General features: G+C 43.2%; 1 protein-coding gene across 1 annotated transcript; it reads right to left on the reverse strand.

The window, feature by feature from the left end:
- Window positions 1–7,937: 7,937 nt before the first annotated feature.
- Window positions 7,938–19,776, reverse strand: LOC104021788 (very long chain fatty acid elongase 4). The gene is made up of 8 exons (XM_009475392.2): window positions 19,503–19,776; window positions 17,232–17,297; window positions 15,276–15,463; window positions 14,103–14,183; window positions 13,140–13,196; window positions 11,645–11,759; window positions 10,721–10,848; window positions 7,938–8,809 (listed from the first exon to the last, which is right to left on the reverse strand). The coding sequence occupies exons 2-8, from the start codon at window positions 17,287–17,289 to the stop codon at window positions 8,639–8,641; spliced, it is 798 nt and encodes a 265-aa protein (XP_009473667.1). The 5' UTR covers window positions 17,290–17,297; window positions 19,503–19,776; the 3' UTR covers window positions 7,938–8,638.
- Window positions 19,777–20,255: the final 479 nt, after the last annotated feature.

Genomic DNA, 20,255 nt, shown 5'->3' on the forward strand with positions numbered 1-20,255 from the left:
CGTCCCCCCCCCGTCACCCGTCCCCCCCCCCCGCGTAATGAGAACAAAGGCAGGCATTGGGTACTTGTTTTTCGCTTTGCTCTCCCCCCTCCTCCCCCCAGCTTATCATGGAATTGCTGCAGCTCCAAAAGGTGCTTCCAAAGCCAGCAGACAACATTTCTACCAGGCTACCTTCATGTCAGCATTTGCAAACCAGGACCGTACTTTCCTTTTGATGCATTCTTAAACCCACATTCAAGGCTGATACATTTCAGTAGATGCACATTTTATTAGAGAAAATGAATTGAAGCAGCTTTACACAATGACTTCAATTACAGTTCAGTAATGCAATCAATGCTAGGATCTTATTTTCTATATTCAAACTGTGAGCTCATGTATTCTATTCCAAGTCTACAGGGGAATATACTAAATATGTATACATATATGTATGTAGAGTTAAATGGTATATATACCACTCCACTCTTGTGGAGTTTCTGGGTTTCTAACAAAATCAAGTATAGAAAATATTAAGTTAAAAAACATTTTGCCTTCCAGTTGGCATTACTACAGTGACATTTTTACTGAATCCTTGTGGTAGTACGCATAGCTCCAGCGAATAGTTTACCTAGATTCAGTGGGATTAGTGGGTTTTCACTTAATTTAAAACATTACCCCTGTGTATGAAATATGCCCGAAGATATTAAAAACAGCACCAAAATAGAAAACCATAATTACATTAAATGGTTGCTATAAGTGATGATTTGCCCATGACATGGTCATGTTCTGTAATTTACCTCTGAGAACTGAGCACAGAATCACTGTGCTGGTGAAGTAAAGGACCACTTTACTCACATAAGTAATTCCTAGAAGCAAAATTACCAATAAGTTTTCTGGAGCAGCCCTTTGAAAATAATGGTCCTTTGATTTACAGGAGCAGTCATTTAACAGAATAATATATCAAACCTGCAAAATGTAGTATAATACCCTTTGGGACTAGCAAACTCTGCAATAAATACAGGCACACCTGAGCACCCCAACACATAATGGCTGATCTGTTATCAATGCATGTCAGAGATTATAACCAGAGGAAGGGCTTGCACGCTGGAAAATTAGTCTGTCTTTTCCAGCTCTGTCAGCTCCTCTGATGCAGGATATTCTCCCTCCAAACCTTGGCTCAGGAACAATCATTTATTTCAAGAGCAAACATCTCTAGACACATTCATATAGATCTCCTGGAGGCAATGCCAGTCAAAATTAATAATTTGCACTCCAGGAACTGTGGCACCTGGCTATCACAACAAACACCTTTGGAGTCTGCTCAGTGAATATGTCCCTTTCACAGGGCCAGTCACAGGCATCCACAGACAGTCAACTGTGCTTCCATCTGCATAAGATTATAACCAGTCACACAACACAAAACAGATGGGTTGCCAGCACCTGTACCTGTTCTCTCACCTCTGTACTTTTTTCATTCAGCTTGCTGTTCCTGCAGTGTTTGAAAATCTTCACCCTTCTCCCCATCTGCAGACCCCACTTCCAGGGACCTCCTCCCACAAGGGTTACATTTAGCCTTCACTTGCAACCACCCTGCATTTCTGTGACCTGTCATTGCATTAGACGAGTCCCCACAGGCTCCGAGAACAAACCCCAGCCCTCTAGAGGGACGTACGCATGTTAACCATCACAGATATCCCACACTCTTTCAAAAGCACCCCTCATAAAAAAACCCACATCCATTCTCAACCCTGTTCCTACACTTCAGTTCCCACTCCTGGAGGCACTTTCAAAAATTCCCCTGTGCAGTAAGCAGTACTGTGTTCAGTTTTGGGCCCCTCACTACAAGAAGGACATTGAGGTGCTGGAGCGTGTCCAGAGAAGGGCAACAAAGCTGGTGAAGGGTCTGGAGGACAAGTCTTATGAGGAGCAGCTGAGGGAACTGGGGTTGTTTAGCCTGGAGAAGAGGAAGCTGAGGGGAGACCTTATTGCTCTGTACAACTCCCTGAAAGGAGGCTGCAGCGAGGTGGGGGCCGGTCTCTTCTCCTTACTAACAAGCGACAGGACAAGAGGAAATGGCCTCAAGCTGCGCCAGGGGAGGTTTAGTTTGGGTATTAGGAAAAACTTCTTCACCGAAAGGGTGGTCGGTGGCACGTGGCTATCTATATATATAGAGATAGAGATAGATATCTATATACCTAGGCACTGGAACAGGCTGCCCAGGGAAGTGGTTGAGTCCCCATCCCTGGAGGTATTTAAAAGACGGGTAGGTGTGGTGCTTAGGGACATGGCTTAGTGGTGAGCTTGGCAGTGCTGGGTTAACGGTTGGGCTTGATGATCTCAAAGATCTTTTCCAACCTAAACAATTCTATGATTCTATGCTCAGGACTGCAGTAGACAGCATTCTGGGGACACAGCCCAGGGGGGCTGATGGTGGGCACCGTGCAGAATGGAAGAAAGCGCAGGGAGCGCTAGTAAACTTGCTGCCTGTCAGACAGTTTCATCCATTCTGCTGTTCCTTCATCAACAACTGGGAGCAGCACTTCTCTGATGCCTGGAAGAGATTATGCTGAATTTAAATTCTCCCTTGACTAAACCCCAAGTTTCTAGCCCTTCTACATGTTGTGTTGCAGTTTTCATATCCTGAATTTGCAGGCAGATGGGATTATGCTAAAGTGCAGAGAAAAAGACAGACTTGCCCACGTTTATCTTGCTGAAAGCTTCACTGAAAACCCTATGAAGAAAATGTGCATTATTAATTGTTATAGCAGGAAAATACAGCTGCTCTGTATAGCGTTCAAGTAGAATATAACTACTTTCTTTGCAGCTTTAACAATTCTGAGAATCTAGTATGATATCTGTATATGTGGGTACAAAGGAAGAGGGGAGAAAGGGGTGAAGAGAAAGTGGGAGGATTATGTCAAAGGGGAAGAAACATCTACTCCAAGCAGGGAATTTTAAAGGGCAATTCTTATTTAGCATCCTTAATTTTTTGAGTGTGTTGAAAAGACTTTGAACACTTTCTTGAAGAGCAGTTCTTCCAGCAGAAAGCCAAGGTACTGGAGAGAAAGGGTGACATGCAGAATAGTGGGACATACCAAGTGCTGAGATGTGCTACAAATGTTTTAACCAGGCACTCCCTGACAATTTATTTTTCCCCATATTTTTGATTCAGCAAAAAGTATTTTCTACCCTGAGCACATGCACACACACAATGAGTCCCATACACTCCAGCACATCCACACCAAAACTTACCATTCTCTCCAGCTCCCACTGCCACTCAGTTCTTCTAATCCAGTTATAATGCCTTTTGTCATCCCCTGTGACTGGGATGTTGGTTTTTTTCCCCCATCTGGTCCACACAGCACCATTAGTGGCTTATCCTGCAGCATCATTTGCAGGTTTTCTCCTGAGGCTGGACAGGTGGCTAGTAAATGGGACTCCCCTGGGTAGGCAGCATCAAGGGGCTGCCTAAATGTGATTCTTTAAAGATTCCCCACTTTACCAGCTAGCACCTATGAAAGGCTCAAACAAGCTTTGCAGAAGAAGAAACACCGTCCAAGCTAGAGATTCTCTCTTTTACCTAAAGGCAGGTCTGCATCCCCAACACTATCTTACCAACACTTCCATGGGGAGAAAAGAAGGATCATATCCTTATTCCCTATACAGCCATCATGCCGGGGACATGAATAATACATGCCTATGCTCAGACCTGTGTAATCACATGCACCACATATAAGACTTCTGTAACTGCCCCCTGTCTTCTCCTGCATTTTCAGCTTTGCACTGGCCTCCCCCTGCTCTTGGGTGCTGGGACAGATGCAACTGGCTGATCCAAGCCGCCGTGGGCTGATGAGCAGCACCCAATACACACCATTACATAGCAGGAGTGGCAGCGGTGTGGCTGCTGGGAGCTGTCATTCAGTGGGATGCTCCCACACGGTCAAATGAGTGACCTATCCCATGTGGTGGTCTCGTGCTGAGAAAGGAGAAATGGAGGTAGTCGGCAGAGGCTGCATTCATCTACCGATACACACACACACGTACACACAAACTACACATGCTCTGCTATACCTGACTAAGGACACCTTGGGGACATCCAGTCTTTTCACAAATACTCCCTCTTGGGCCATCCCTCTCATCGACAGTGGCTGTGGAGCTTCAGCCTCACCAAAAGAAAAGTATGATGCTGAGATGTGGAGAGACATACACCAGCCTCTAGAGGCTTAATCCTCCCACAGCCCTCCCCCTCAGTGGTGGTGGGACTAGACATGCCTGCTTTGACACATTTTGTGGGGACAGGGACCCCACAAATCTGCCTCATGGGACGACATGGGTGACTTTTTTTCTTTGCCATGTGTTGACTAAATAGCATTCCCATCATGGCAGATGGTGAGGAAACCATCTGAAGCCAAGAAGAAATGGAAAGGGTTAAAGGCAAATCTGTGCCTCGTCTACTTAGTTAATTCCCCAGCAGCCTGATCCTGTGTTGAGATGATTCAGGCCAGAGAAAGAGACTGCCACAGTCCTCAAGGGAGACCCCAGAGAAAAGACTCTTATTTCCTGTTCAGGAGGATTAAGTACAAGGCCATTGACAAATCACAGTAAACATCTGGATGTGAGCACTCCATCTATCAAGGCCTAATCCATGAAGTTATTCATTAATGAATTCAGCAAATTCACACTGTTCTATTTATAGGGCTGGCTGATCTTTTTTAACATTTGGCTTGGAGGTGTTTTACATCTGTATCAACATTTTTATTTATTTTACAAAGCAATCTACTGTATCCCGGTTTTCCTTAACTAATCATTTAGAGTAATTCCTGCCTTTTTTAAAAGCCACACACTGCCGTATTTTCTGATAGTGCAAAAAAAAAATCCAATACTTAAAGTGCAACCATATTCCTGCATTTTGTGTTGTTTTTTTTAATTTTAAGCCAAAGTTCCTCTGGAAACTTTCCATCACAGAGTGATGGAAAGAACATTAAATAGTAATTGATTTTCTTTTCTGTATTTTGTTTTGATTAAAATGAGAATCCCTCTCATTTATCTTCAGAGAGAAAGTAAGCATTGAGTAAATGGTCTGGTTAATTCAAAAGTAATTTGATCAGAACATCCATAATTTACATTGACTTGAACAGTAGGAAAGATGCTGAGCACTACCAGATATCAAGCTTATTCATTTAAACAGACTACTTACATTATGGTTTATATCTTGTGAATGTAAACTGCTCTAAGAACGTATAATGACCCACATTTTATAAGGGGGAGACTTGCACACAACTGTGCCCTTAAAAGTCATCTGTTGAGCTTGAATAACACTCCAGTCTGCTCACACACAAACCAGGCCATGTAGCTGAGTGCATTGTTTTTCACCCAGCTGTGCCATCTTGTTTCCAGTGAAATCTGCAGGCTTTGTCATTGATATTGGTGGAATCAGCATTTGGCCCAGAGGTTTTTAGAAATCCAGCTGTGACAGGATATTTTCAATTCACTCTCAAAGCTTTGGACTCTGCCAGACAGCATGAATCATCCAAACTTGCAATTTATAATTTCCAGCCCTGTTGACTTACAGCGCATTATTGTGGTGTAATCTTTAACTCTAGGGAAATCTCATTCTGTGCCTTTATTCGCTTTTAAATTCCAGGAGCGTGTACCTCAGCTCTCAGGTTTTAACTCTTGTCGCAATGGGATGCCCCAAGTGGACAGTACCAACTGTGATAACCCAATTTAAAACAGAAGAATGAAGACAAATGAGTGCAATCTGAGGGAGCAAAGAATCAAGACCTGCAAAGACACTTGGCTATACCTGTGCAATTTTATTTTCACTGCTAGTGCAAATACTCTCACAAGTGAATTTTGTTTGCATTGATGCTTTTGTAATGGCTGTATTCCATACTAATATCTAGTTCTGTATGCAAAGCATGGGGTTTCTGAGCAAACTTGATCCCTCCTTATCACCCAACTGAAAATGCTTCATTTTCATCCTATGGCCATTGAAGTCATGCTGACAAAAAGTTCTTACCATTTCAAAAGTGCAAGATCAGGCCACTCAGCCTGTGAGAAATATGGACAGGAATAGGCAGATCAAAGGTTGCATGTCTAGGACAAATAGTTACAGTGGCATGTGATTTAGGTGACCAGTCACTTACTACAAGTTGTCAGGTGGCAAACTGATACTTTTGTATTTTGTTACTAGCTATGTGGCTAGTCACAGTCAGAATCCACTGCAGTAAGCTCGGTCACACACAGACACAAATTAAGCCGCACAGGTTGCTTAAAAAAAGCTAAATGACATGTTTACAAATTTATATATTTTAAAAAGGAGTGGATTTGCAAAAACATTGACTAAACTCATCCAAATTTCCTGCTCATTTCTAATTTTAAGCAGCCATGAATGAAGCAAGCAAAATCAAAATATGTGATGCTTACTCTGGTATAAAATTATTAGTAAAGCCCTTGAAATTAGTGACTACAATCTGAAAAAGCTTATGTGAGGGGAAACTGAGGTTGAGACCTACTCATGATCCCCTCACATATAGGAAAATAGCTAAATTCATTATATTTCTTTGTAAGCAGCTGCAGGAAGGTATGCTTTACCATGGAACTAGGGGGCCAAATGTACTGATGGTTTAAGCAGGATAGGGCCATAAGTGAATCATTAAGTGGACAGGAGTAACGAAACAGCTTTACTTGCACTAGGTCTTCAATGCTGGAGAGGCCTCTGGGGAAACTCTCAACATGAATACAGTATGTTAGATACTCAGCAGATTTTTTTCCTGCTTTACCAAGCAAAGGGAAGAATGGAGGACCCACCCAGAGGTTTATTATTTAAAGCTCTAACAAAAGTGTCATTCTAGTATGCAAAAGCAGTACAATTTATATAGTAAGTAGTGTGGAGAAATATTTGGTGGGAAGAAAACCAGCTAGGACATAGATGTGAAATAAGCCCTGCTTTGCTTTTCGTGCTCACCAGTGAAAATCAGAAGAAAGATTACTCAAATCAATGGAATGACGTTTATAACGTATCATTGCAGTAATGTAAACAAATCCTTTGTATATGCGTGTGAAGGCGAGGAGGGCAAAGAATGGAAGAATACTGTTTTATCTTATACATGTGCATGTAGTAGCTAAAAAAAGGTTTGGAATCTGAACAGACCTATGATGAACAAGTTGCATTTATTTTGCTTAGCACTAAGCTACAAGTTGGTGGAGAGCATACAATTTTTTTGTGTACAGCCATTTGCTAGGTTTGGGCTAGGATCTAATCCTCTGACATTCCCAGAGGAGTTTGACTTCTTTACATTTGAGGTGAATTTGGCTTGGCAATGGCAATGCACCATGTTACTAATTCTAATCCTCTCCTTCAAGAGCTTTGTGTTTCAACTGTGAAAAAATCACTGCTCCGTAATACTTGTTTTAATCAACAAAGCAGGATGCAATAAATAAATACCACTTTGTAGTTTAAAATCTGAATTTCAGATTTTCAAAGCACTACCAGATCAAAACTTTAACAGTATTTAACTGTCTGCAGATGAATCTGAGTGCCAAATTCTAGTTGTAATAGATTTAGGAGCAAAAAAGGAGCCAATAAGTGATATGATAAAGTCAGTGGAGCTATGCAGCTTTGCACTAGCCAATGAATTGACTTTATATGTTTTGTATTAATACTCGTATGAATTCATAGTGGAGATGGTTGCTTATGGTGGTGCAAAACTTTTTATCGCTGATGAGAAGTAAAATTTTAAAATTATAATAGTAATAACAACAACAACAACAACAAACTGGAGGAAAAAAGTTATTAATGGGGAACTTTATTCTTTCTAATAAAAAATATGGCATCTATAAGGAGCAATGCCAAGTAGTCTTCATGCATTAAAAGTTCTTTATGGTTATAAGAGCAACCAAAGACAAATAAGCATTCCTGAAAATGGTACATGATGATTCGTACTGCATTAGTTTCTTACTTAGGATGAAAGTGCTAATAATGCCTTCTTTAGCTCCAGAACAGTGAAGGAACAGAGACACCTGTCCAGCTGGACAATGTAATGTCCAATTTCCATCATGCTTATGCTAATATAAAGTTAAACCATCAGGGTCATATAGCTGTAATTCACCCCAGTCCTGGTGGGGGCTTCCTTAATAGGAAAGGCTGGGATGCAGTGTACAGGTGAGTGCATCGTGCAGTCCCAGTGAGTTCGTGGTTGCTGCTGTTACCTGGACACTGCTTTCAAGGCTGGAGGCACCTGACCCTGCCTGATCTGGAATGGTAAGCTGAGATAGGCTTATGAATGCAAAGAAACCCTCTGTAGCCTAAGAAATGAGCCAAGGAGTCATGGTTGGATGCTGGACCTTGCAAACTGAGCTAACAGATGGAAGGGAAGGAGGAGCTCTTCCGGTGCTAATTTCACAAAGGCTGCTATGTTGATGACTACTTGGCTTGGCTTTGCATCAGTTTCACTTAAGTGTGCTCCTCAATACCTTAATCTCTAAATTTATGTCATTCTTTTTTTCTTCCTAACTTGAGATATTTGAAGGCAACCATGAGTCTGCACACGAGCCTCGCACAGGCTCCCCAAATACATTTTCTTCATGCAATCATGTTAGAAGAAGCAGAGAATGTGCAAGTTCATCAGACTGTGCTCACTCTCCTCTTTGATTTTCTTTAAGTTAGCTTCTCTTGCTTTCCCCTAGTGTAGGTCCGATAGTAGAAGTGTAGGAAGAGAGCAATGAGGCTGAGACTGTAGAGGAAGACTGCAATGTTGAAGCCATCGGGGAACGGGCATTCTGTGAAGAGGTTGTAGGAAGAATGAGCAGCAATGGCTACAAACTGGCACTGGAAGAGGGGGAAAAAAGAAGCAGCCAGATTAGGGATCCTGTATGATACGTACCCCAACTGACCATTTGTTCCATCATAAAGAGTATCACAACATAGTAGTAGTGTCCTCAACCCAGAGTACCACCTGTTTGCCTCTCCTGACATCCCTGAAAAAGTTGTCTTTGAAGCCCAACAGTGTTTTCCCAACACGAAAGGGTGTCACGTGTCCACCGAAGTGGCTTGCCCACTGCTGCAGGGACCAGGTTTGGAATCCAGCCTCTCCTGCCTAGGAGCAGGCCACTGCCCTTGTGCCACTTCTCTGCCACCAGCCAGTAACTGAGATCTTGGAATATGGAAAATAAAGGTGGGAGACTCCTCCTGTTCCCCAAAGGTAATCAGATTATTATACCCATAAGGACTTTGATTTGTATTTTAGCTTACAGAGAAGAACTACAGATGCTACTTTTACTCATTTAAACATTTATCCTTTTTTTTTATATTTTCATAGAATCATAGAATAGTTTGCATTGGTAGGGACCTTTAAAGGTCATCTAGTCCAACCCCCCTGCAATGAGCAGGGACATCTTCAACCAGATCTGGTTTCTCAGAGCCCCGTCCAGCCTGACCTTGAATGTTTCCAGGGATGGGGCATATACCATCTCTTTGGGCAACCTGTTCCAGTGTTTTACCACCCTCATTGTAAAGATTTTCTTCCTTTTATCTAGTCTAAATCTACCCTCTTTTAGTGTAAAACCATTACTCCTTGTCCTGTCGCAACAGGCCCTACTAAAAAGTTTGTCCCCATCTTTTTCATCAGTCTCCTTTAAGTATTCAAAGGCCACAGTAAGGTCTCCCCAGGGCCTTCTCTTCTCCAGGCTGAACAACCCCAACTCTCTCAGCCTTTCTTCATAGGAGAGGTGTTCCACCCCTCTAATCACTTTTGTGGGCTCCTCTGGACCTGCTCTAACAGGTCCATGTCTTTCCTGAGCTGCGGGCTCCAGAGCTGGATGCAGTACTTATTTCACTAAGTCACCTGTCTCAATACCCTGAAGCAATGAGTTCTACCTACTGAAAGTATGTTAAATTAAAACTGATTTCATGTGCTATATTTTGCATTACAAATACCTTTTCATTTCATGCAATGCTTTCTTTTTCTGCTTTTGCCATTCAGGGTAAAAGAATTCTGGACCAGCCTTCAGTGCACCACTATTTTACATCTACACTAGCTCTTCCTTGGTAACTGCATACTTTTTGTTTGCATAACCTCTCTTTGTGTGGAATTAACTCTCCCACATGCTTAACTATAATCATTGTCCTTCTGTGGAACATTGCTTTTATGCTGTATCTTTGAAAAACCATAGGGTTGTCAGGATTTGTCACCTCTTCAGAGATGAGAGAAAGAAAATCGAAAGGGATTCTCTACAGAATGAGTAAAACTCAGATATTTTTCTTTAACTCACTTCTGTTTGCCTGCAGTTAGACATACTCTTCCTTTTTGAAGAAACAGAATGAAGGCTGCTGAATATCCTGCCCTACCAAGAATCCAAAGTTTTCACAAGTTACCACCCTACAACTCTCAAAATCAAGCTCAAAATCAGTCTCAGGGCTCCAGAGGCTAAAAGGCTGCCATATACAACAGAAAAGGAAGAAGTCTAATTTTAAGTTTTCTCTCTCCTTCCCATTACAAAGGTGGGGGCTTATTAGTTGATATGGTCACTGAAGGCCTCGTGCTAGTTTTCCGAGTACCATTCAGAGCAGGTCACCAACCATTTCACCTCTCATAGTGGTACACTAGGACACCTAAGGACATGGTGACTTCCATAGGCAGCAAACAGAAAGACTTGAGCCAGTGAAGGGACAGAGACAGACAGCAGGGGCCATCACACCTGACACAGGGAAATGCAGAGATGAACACATGGAACTAATTACCAGCTGCATGATGGTTAGGTAACGCTTCCACCATAGGTAACGGTGCATCTGTGGTCCCAGACTGGCCAGGGCATAATAGCCATACATGAAGATGTGTACAAAGGAGTTTAGCATCCCAATAAAGAAAGCTGAGGAATAAAGAAGTCAGGATGAACAAGACACACAAACCATTCAAGACTAACACTGTGATGAGCTCACAGCCACTACAATGATGCTTTCAAAATACATCATATCCCCCCTATGCATGAACCTTCAATCCAAACTCTGCCTAAGAAGCATGTCATATTCTCCCTTCTCCTTTCAGCATATATCCATCCCATATCTAGTGTTCAGACACAGAGAAGAGCTTCAAAGGCAGAGGAGAGAATTCTTGATCTTCTGACCTAAGTGTTTCATACCATTCTGGTGTCAAGGCCATGTAGCCAAAATGGCTTCCCAAAAAGGAATACCCCAATGTCTTGTATAGGGCCTACCTATAGTGGTACAATACTCTGTGTCAGCTTCAGATGCTTCTCTTTGGTGGAGCAAAAAGGAGAAGCAGTCTGGATACAGACCAGAAAGGGAGTGAGGACTAGGCTGGACCCAGTGAGACCAGGAGAGCCAGAACCTGGGCTGCTGCACCAGGCCCAGCTGAATAGGGACTGAGAGCACGCTGACCTGGGTGGGGATATAAACAAGCCTTCTGTAACATGTTATTGTTTCTGTTTGGACAAGGAAGGACTGGCACATTCTTGGATGAGGCAGTGAATATAGCAGTCTAAATAGCCCAAAGAGCTGAGCAGATGGTATCAACTGAAATGCACATGTTTTTCACACCTTTGGAAATAGGTGAGCTTCCTACTTGCCAGTCAGCCCATCTGTACTGTTTATGCTATCTCCACAGCACAAGAAACACTGAAACACAAGGTACCTACAGAAGCGTACCTTGTCCTCCAGGCACATATTTGACCCCTGACCACCAGTTGAACAGCATAGTGCCATGATGGTACACATGCAGAAAAGTCACCTGTTCTTGTTTCTTGCGCAGAATAAAGAAAACCTGAAAGAAGCCAGACAAAGGAAAATCTTGAGTCGACGTGTTTAGACAAAAGATTTTACACTAAAAGTGGTAAGAATAGTTAATTATGACTCTGAATCTCCCAAACCCATTTCCTTTGCTATGGATAAAAACAGATGAAATTCAACACATGCGTTAGCTCTTATATTAGTGGGGAAGATCTGGAGGGTCGAATTTCTTCCACAGAGCCCCACCTATTTTTACCTTTGGATTCAGGTCCCAAGGTCCAAAGAGGACACATCTGAGTCTCTGCCTGAGCTTCCATATAATTTGCAGCTGCTTGGGTCTGGTCCTTTTCAGGACATAGGTTAGATGTTTACTGGTACTGAGAATGATCCACAGAAAAAGTGCTGTGTTGAATGCCCAATCCCTTCTGGAATTTGCATTAGTAAAGAGAATGACTTTGGAAGATCAATATGTGTCAGGTCATTGTATTTTGGCGCACACATGCACACATACACAAAAAGTGAATCTGCTTTTCAGGGACTCAGGACTGTCAAAAAGCTGCTTTTGTTGCTGATGAAAAGAGAGAGAAAATTGGCCAACACACTTATCCCCCAAAAGAGCACTAGACTGTGAAGTCTTAGACAGGCTAGGATACAGCTTACTCCTGCTGACCAAGCAAAGAGGTGGGATTCCCTTGTTAATTCAGTCAACTATTTATAATATAGGAGGACCCCTGAAGACAAGCTATAAAACAGTACTGTCTTCAGGTGAACTTTCAACTTCGCATGGGACACAAACTTTTAACCCACAACTTTGGGATAACCTGTGGCAGCAAAAATACCAGGACAGATACTTGTACCTTTGCAGTTTCTTTACTGCCGAACTAACCATTATTATTCACCCAGACAGGCAATGGCAGATCCTGTCTGGCAGCCTTAATCAACTGGTAGATAAGATTTTGGGGGACCATCTGGAAATAGGGACGGTTAAAGCTTCTTCCCTAGAACTGTGGTTAGGAGGGAATGCCCACCTGCAGGAAGGCTGCTGGGGAATGAATGTGTGCAGCCACTGGGACAGAGACCGGCAAACTGGACAGCAGCTATCTTTTCTTCTGGAAAGGAGCTTTTGAGGAAGCCTAGCAGCATGATGTCCAGTGGTGGTGCTGGACTCTTTCAGACCAAACACTGTCAAAAACCAGCACGCTGAAGCTGAGCCCTCCTCTTTAAGAGTGTCAGTCTTATTCCCACAAACAGGCAAAGCAGAACACATAGCAACAGCATTTACTGAAAAGCATCAACCAAATCGATACAGGATCAATCGAGAACATTAGCTTTTGGCACCCTGTCCCATTCTGACAAGTGAGTGATTTATTTACACCACCAGTCCTGCCATGGAGCCCAGCCGAGCCCTCCTTACCGTATCAAGCAGCTCGATGACTTTGGAGAAGAAGAACCACCAACACACTCTTGCCATCTGCTGGGCAGCACAAGGAAACGCTGTTAGACCTCAAAGCACAATCACTGCTCACGCTCACTGCCTGAGATTTTCAACTATGCACTGTATGAATGCTGCCCACCTGGGATCGACAGCAAAGGGGAAAAACTAAGGGGCTCTTTTATGGCTGTTGCTTTTTCTTTTTTTTTTTTTTTGTTTTGTTCATCTGGGGGAGGAAAGGCATTCAGGGTTGCTTTGGCTGGTTAGATGATTGGTTTGCTAAGTTGCTTGCTCTTTGACGAGGCAAGGGTGAGCTGCTCAGAAACTGTTTCTAGCCTGACGGCAATATCTGAAAAACATGAAACATCCATGCGTGCATCTGTTCAAAGCCTGGTTATATCTGGAAGCAAAGCATGATAGCTCTGAAATCAAACAGAAAAAAACTCATGCAGCATTTTGGAAAGCTGAAGCTGGTGGGACCCAACCCCCCCTGTGATGACCAGACAAGGAATAGTTTTAGCCAAATCCCTCTGCTAAAAGAAATGTTGAGTAAGATTCATGTCATGCAAAGTTGGGGATATAAAAATTGGTTTTCTTATTGATAGTGATCACCCAGAAACCTTATATAGTCAATGGAAAGAGTCACATATATTTTAGAGGTAATTTGCAATATCTATACTAGACATCTGTCTTCAGATGGTAGGATCACCCTTGCTGTAGTGATCAAAGAGGGAACTTGGATGGCTATGTTGACTGAGATGATTAATTTACAGAGAACTAAAGCAAAGTGCAACTGTTGAAGCAGACAATTTAGTGAAATATAATTACAAGCAACAAACTGAAGTAAAAGCCTTCTTAGGCATGCAAATTGTTATTTATGAGCAAAACATTCTGCATACCCACGGGAGGAACAGGGCCTAAGGCAAGCTTTGTATAGAACTGTACCCTCATTCCTAGTTCACTTCTGCTGTAATCCACTGGCTGGCACAGGTAGCTGTAGTTGTCCAAGACTGAAGTTACCAGAAACTGAAACAAAAGAAAAGCAATAAAGATCCATTTTCTGTTCAATGCCATCTGTTCCAAAAAGATGTACACATTAATGCTACGGTAATAGGGTCTCAATCTAGTACTCACTGACAGAAAAATCCATGTAATTTATACTGTTGAGCAAATAGTAAAAACCTAAAACAGAGTACTTCACATCCTTGTTGGAATCTGAAAAAGAAAATTCAGGCTGGGCATATTTGTAACTCTTTATGTAATCACCGGAGTGCTCAAAAATGCTTCAGCAGGAATAGTGAATTCTACGCTTCAAAATCTCTCTGAAAATACACTGTTTTCCTTTGCAAAGATCCCATACTGTTTTGTTTTGGCTGGTTGCATTTGCCTATTAATTGGAAAGCCAAAAACTTGACCAAGTAACCAGTATAACTGAACAATCAAGCACAGACAAGCAATTTTCATACCTGTCCTGAGATCGAGTAGTATTTGCTCAAGAAAATTGCAATTTGCTTTAACTAAACAATTGTGTTATAAACTAAAAGGGCAAATTTGTCAACATCAAAATGTTTTTCAAACCTATTTGGCCATGTTCCCTTGAAGAGTTTTCAGTGGCCTACATAAACTAGGGAAAGGTTTGTAGAAAGGCTCATGAATTGAGAACAGGCAGAAAACAAAGTCATCAATACTCCCGGCAGCAGGAAGCTGCAGTGCGCTTGGCACTCGTGGATAGGACTGCCTAAGTCTGTAAAAGCAGTTCTCGTTCTCAGAGATGGGTCCCTCACCAGCCACACCTGAGATGAAATGAGGAGGTTCCACGTCCTCCATACGCTTTCTGTCTACCGGGGAGATCTCAACTTTCAAGTCATTCATTCAGGAACCTTTCAATGTTAATTTTATGAATGAGAGGAAGATTGAGAAATGGGAGGAAATGAGGTATGCTTTGGAACTAAGGCTTTCAACAGGGCAACACTGCTTCTCTTGTGGCAAAATGTAGGCATGTCCAAGTTGGATCCCACTCCCTTCATTGGAGTCCGTCAGCAAAAGCTGTTGAAATGGCTGTGGCTTTCAAACTCTTCCCGGATGCTTACCCAGGAGGGGTCAATCGTGTCTCCTCACCTCGTAAAACATGTAGCTTGATAATGTCATCATGGCGAGATTGTAAGCAATCAGCAGGCCTTGCAGCTTCAGCTGTTTCCGCTTACGCATGTAGAAGGGCCCCAGTGCCACGACTAAGAGGTAGAAGGCAAAGAGAAGCGTGACTGGAAGAGGAGAGTGGACCAGGGGCCATGGGTCTGTCCTTGGATCTGAAAAGCAAAACACACAGCCAAAGTTGGCACATCCTGTACACTATCTGGCAGATATATTTAATTCTCTTCAGCATGCTCTCTGCAGCATGATCTCTGGCAAAAAGAAAATTGGTATCTATCTCGTGTCTGTGCAAAGCAGTACCGCAGTCCTTCTCCTACCCTGGAGTTCCATGTGCCAGACTCTGCTAAAAGACTTTAGCACAACATTCGGGTTGGGACTGCAGTACCTAGAAGACTGCTCTGCTGAGCACCATCCTTCTGCAGCACAGTAGTGAACAGACCTTTCCTGTCATGAGCTGGACTCCTCATCATAGACTGCAAGACTGTCCCACACGCGGGCGAAAGAAGTAGTTCAAGATACATGCAGCAGAGATGTACAGAACAAACCAAACAGTTCCTAGCTCTTCAGGGGTGTAAATCTTTACAGCTAAATAATAAAATTGTTTCAATCACTGGTGCTATTTCCTTCCTGCACCGCAATGCTCAGGACATGTGAAATTCTCCACCCCTTCATTTTTGTATCTACTCATAGGGTGGACTCTCTTAAAAGCATGCCATTTTACTGGAAAAATGACACAATGCTTCTCCCTGCTAAAACTGCTCTTCAGTCCTACAGCAAACGGAAGGTCAACAGATTCTCTGTCATGCCACGTCCTCCTAGTCCTACATCATCCCTGACCCACAGAAATGCAGGATACATTATATCTGCAAAAACATCCCAGTTCCCATTCATACTTTCCTCTCCTATTCCCAATGTGGTCACTGCTCTGCTAAACACCCTCAGCATCTCTGCTTCCTGACCTGCTAGTCCCAAGCCCCAGACCCCTCTCACTATTCTAGCTCCGGGATCCTTGCAGAAGTCCTCTACTGAATTTTAGTCCTTGGCTCAGGGTATTTTTTTAAAAATACCATTCCTGTCCACACAACTCTGTTAATCACCATCCCTTCTAAACCTCCCAGTTCTTTACTATTCCTGTTATGGGCTGTGTCAAGATCTCTTTGATATTCCACTTCTGGATTTAACAGTCCATCAGAAGTCCTGAATCCCAATTTAGACTCTCTTCTGAAATTCAAGTCCTGAAACGTTTACAGCCTGAGCACTATGCCTCATGTCCTTCCCCTATCACAGCCACCATGCAGGCCTGCCATTCCACCTTCATGCCATTTTGTAGCTTTTCCTTGCATTTAACTCTGGGGATCCAACAGAGCCCTATGGGACCAAACTGGACCTGCAGAACCTCTAGCTATTGAAGATCTGAAGTCTCCTAACTGCAAAATGTCAAATCTCAAACACTGAGGAGTGCTTTCTGTCAATATTTCATTTGATAATAGGTTTTACTGGCATCACAAGTAGTTTAAACCTCAAAGTATTAACTCTTTTGTCTACTAAGCTTTCCCATGACAAATGAATATGCATTTTAAAAAAATCACTTTCTTTAATATTCCAGACTTCTCAGGCAATCCTGAGCACATATTGTTCATCATCCTGTCAGAGCCCATTGTACATTGAACAGCTGCTGACAGTTCCCTACTATGGGCAGGGGAAATCCCCCATCCCTTCATTCCTTGCTGTGATCCAGCTGGAGTGTCCCTGAGATATATTTTAAGACTTAAGGGAAGTTCATGATCATGGAAAAGGAAAAGTGAAAATTTCCCTAGTGAAAAAAATGTGGGCTCATAAGAGGATCATGTTCCTTCTAGGTTTGTTCTTCATGATCATGCTATTTATGTGGAAATTCCTATTTAAGACAGCATCTCTACCTACCTCCACTTTCAAGGACCCAGTTGTAGAATTCCTGAGTTTTCTGCCAAGTTGAAGCCATCACAAGTTCTGGAAAGAAATTAAAATGAGCATCCCAGGATCAGGTTAACCCCATTTATCCTAGCCCTGACTGAGTCCTGAATATGGAGGCTCCTTAGACAAAGGCTCAGGACCACAGCTAATGAAAAGAAAATAGTTTTCTCTCTGCAGAAGTTGAAATTTTGGACCAGGATTAGAGTCATGTTTAAAAAAGGAAGGAAGAGAACCCTCCTGTAATGATTAACTATTTAATTTCTATTTCCAGATTTCGATGTTTTGTTGAAGTTTCACCTCTAGAAATACTCTGAGTAGCTGCATGTGAAATACAAGAGCCAGGAGCTCTGTGTACCATGTTGGGAAACCAATCACATGATATTTTTTCTAAAGCAGGGTAGGCACAACATTCACACAAGGACACACACCAGGTGGCATAACTGCATTCTTCTGCAGGCATTCTTGGAGATTCACAATGCTAGCAGGCAGTCTGGGATTAATTCAGTACTGCTGCAACTCCAGAGATGTTGACTGAGCTATGTTGGTTATTTGGCTTTCTGAGGCCGTTTTTACATTGTTTGTTTTGCTTTATCTTGTATGTGTTCTATAACATGGTATATTAAAGTAGAATACTCATATATTAATATGATGCTCCTCCTCTTCCCTTCTTTCCTTTAGTAGGGAGACATTTTCAGTGGCATTTGGAAGTACACCTAGAAAACACTTTACTGCAGTTACTTTCAACAGCTTGTGTTATCTGCCCAAGTTCTCTCCATTAGCAAATACACAGGGCTAGCTTCCTCCCAGTTCCATCTCCTTCTGGTACTGAGAAAAGCACATTTTCTTCTTTGACTTCTCACAGACTGCTAAGCATAAGAGTCCCCACACCTCCTTTGGACCTGTCCCCTGCTCTCCTGTGCCCACTGGGTCCCTGCAGTGAGAACACTAGCTTGGCCATTACGTGGGAGGGAAGACTGTAGCCTAATATAAGGCCTCTTATACTGCTATGAATGTGTTTTAATGACCCTTATGAATATAAACAATTTCTTAATACCCAGACCACATAGTTCTTCTGGAACTGCAAATGCATAGAGCATGCCTGGCACTGTTTACCAGTTGTACTTTTGACTTTGCACATCTGGGCAAAACCTGTTAAAATCAACAAGGCTTTGCTGTATCCCAACTGTATACAGATTTACTCTGGTGAACATAGCAAGTAACAAAACGTGGCTATACCTACACCTCCCTGTCCGTAGACCTCACAGCCTGACATGCAACTGCACGCGCAGCACCGTGTCGGTGACAGTAGCATACTTGCACACATTTCTCTCCTGCAGTTAATCATTGCAGTCAAATCCCTTTTTGGTGTGTTTCTCTGACACATATCCTGAGACCCTCAGCACAAGCATGTCTCACATGCATCTGCGCTGGTTTGGGCTGGGATAGAGTTAATTTTCTTCATAATAGCTAGTATGGGGCTACGTTCTGGATTTGTAATGAAAACAGTGTCGATAACACAGGGATGTTTTCGTTATTGCTGAGCAGCGCTTACACAGAGTCAAGGCCTTCTCTGCTTGTCACACCACCAGCAAGTAGGCTGGGGGTGCAAAAGAAATTGGGAGGGGACACAGCTGGGACAGCTGATCCCAACTGACCAAAGGGCTATTCCATACCATATGACATCATGCTCAGCATATAAAGCTGGGGGAAGAAGAAGGAAGGGGGGCACGTTCGGAGTGATGGCGTTTGTCTTCCCAAGTAACCATTATGCATGATGGAGCCCTGCTTTCCTGGGGATGGCTGAACACCTGCCTGCCCATGGGAAGTAGTGAATGAATTCCTTGTTTTGCTTTGCTTGCATGCACAGCATTCGCTTTACCTATTAAACTGTCTTTATCTCTACCCATGAGTTTTCTCAGTTTTACTCTTCTGATTCTCTCCCCCATTCCACTGGAGGGGGGAGTGAGTGAGCAGCTGTGCGGTGCTTAGTTGCCGGCTGGGGTTAAACCACAACAGCATCCTGACACAGAGACACACGCTGTTGTAATCTGGGCAGAATCTGCCAGCAGGGAGATTAGTCAGTGATTATCAACTGGCTCAGAGTCAATCCAGCAGGGATTTCATACGGTTACATGCCCTCAGACAATCCATACACATTCCAGCTCACTCCACTTCCTCAGCTTCCCCCAAACCCTCAGCCTGAAATGAATGGGAAAACCCAGGAAGCAGGAGCAGACTTACCCCAGCAGTGCACAGCTGGCTTTGCGCCTCCCTTTCTTCAGGGGTGTCCTCAGTATACAGCCGCTGTTCCTCTCACTCCAGGTGTGTGCAGCAGGCAGCAAAACGAGGAGCTCCAAGAGCATTAAGCAGACACCGTGCTCAGCTTTCTTCTCTGCAGGTGAGGCGAGTACATCGCCTACCGAGTCTCACACATGTGGTGGATCTTCACACCTCTTAAGCGTGGTTCAGGGTCTCGCAGCGGTACCCACCATAAAACCACCATGAGCTGCAGGCACCGTGGTGTTGTCTCGTAACTTTGCCGGAGAGGAGGTTACATCACAGACTCCTCCCCCTCCCTCTCTTGCCTCTCCCCACATGATTTATCAGATTAGAGGATTGGAAAGAGAAGGAAAATGAACACGGAAGAGGACTGGGATTCCACAGGAGTGAACCACTGACCTTTACTATCATGCTTGGGAGCCTGGTCAAGTGGGAACCAGGCCAGCATTTTTTCTGCAGGTTTCTTCAGGACATGTCATAACAGTTTTTCAAACTGCAAAAGATGAGGAATCATGCCTGGACAAGACCCTGGAAAACAGCCTGTTTGGAGCACTCCTTCAGCCCATCACAAGGGACTGTCAACAAGCCTTTTGTGCGCTCAAAATAAGTACAAACCACAAAATGAGGGAGTGGATAACGGTGGAAACACTCACCCACTCACTCACTCACTCACTCAGGGAAGGCAGAGCAAAATCATCTGGAGCCACTCCCTTA

The sequence above is a fragment of the Nipponia nippon genome, unplaced genomic scaffold, assembly GCF_047370975.1.
Source record: "Nipponia nippon isolate SJK-2023a ecotype South Korea unplaced genomic scaffold, ASM4737097v1 scaffold_3, whole genome shotgun sequence".
NCBI classification, from domain to species: Eukaryota; Metazoa; Chordata; class Aves; order Pelecaniformes; family Threskiornithidae; genus Nipponia; species Nipponia nippon.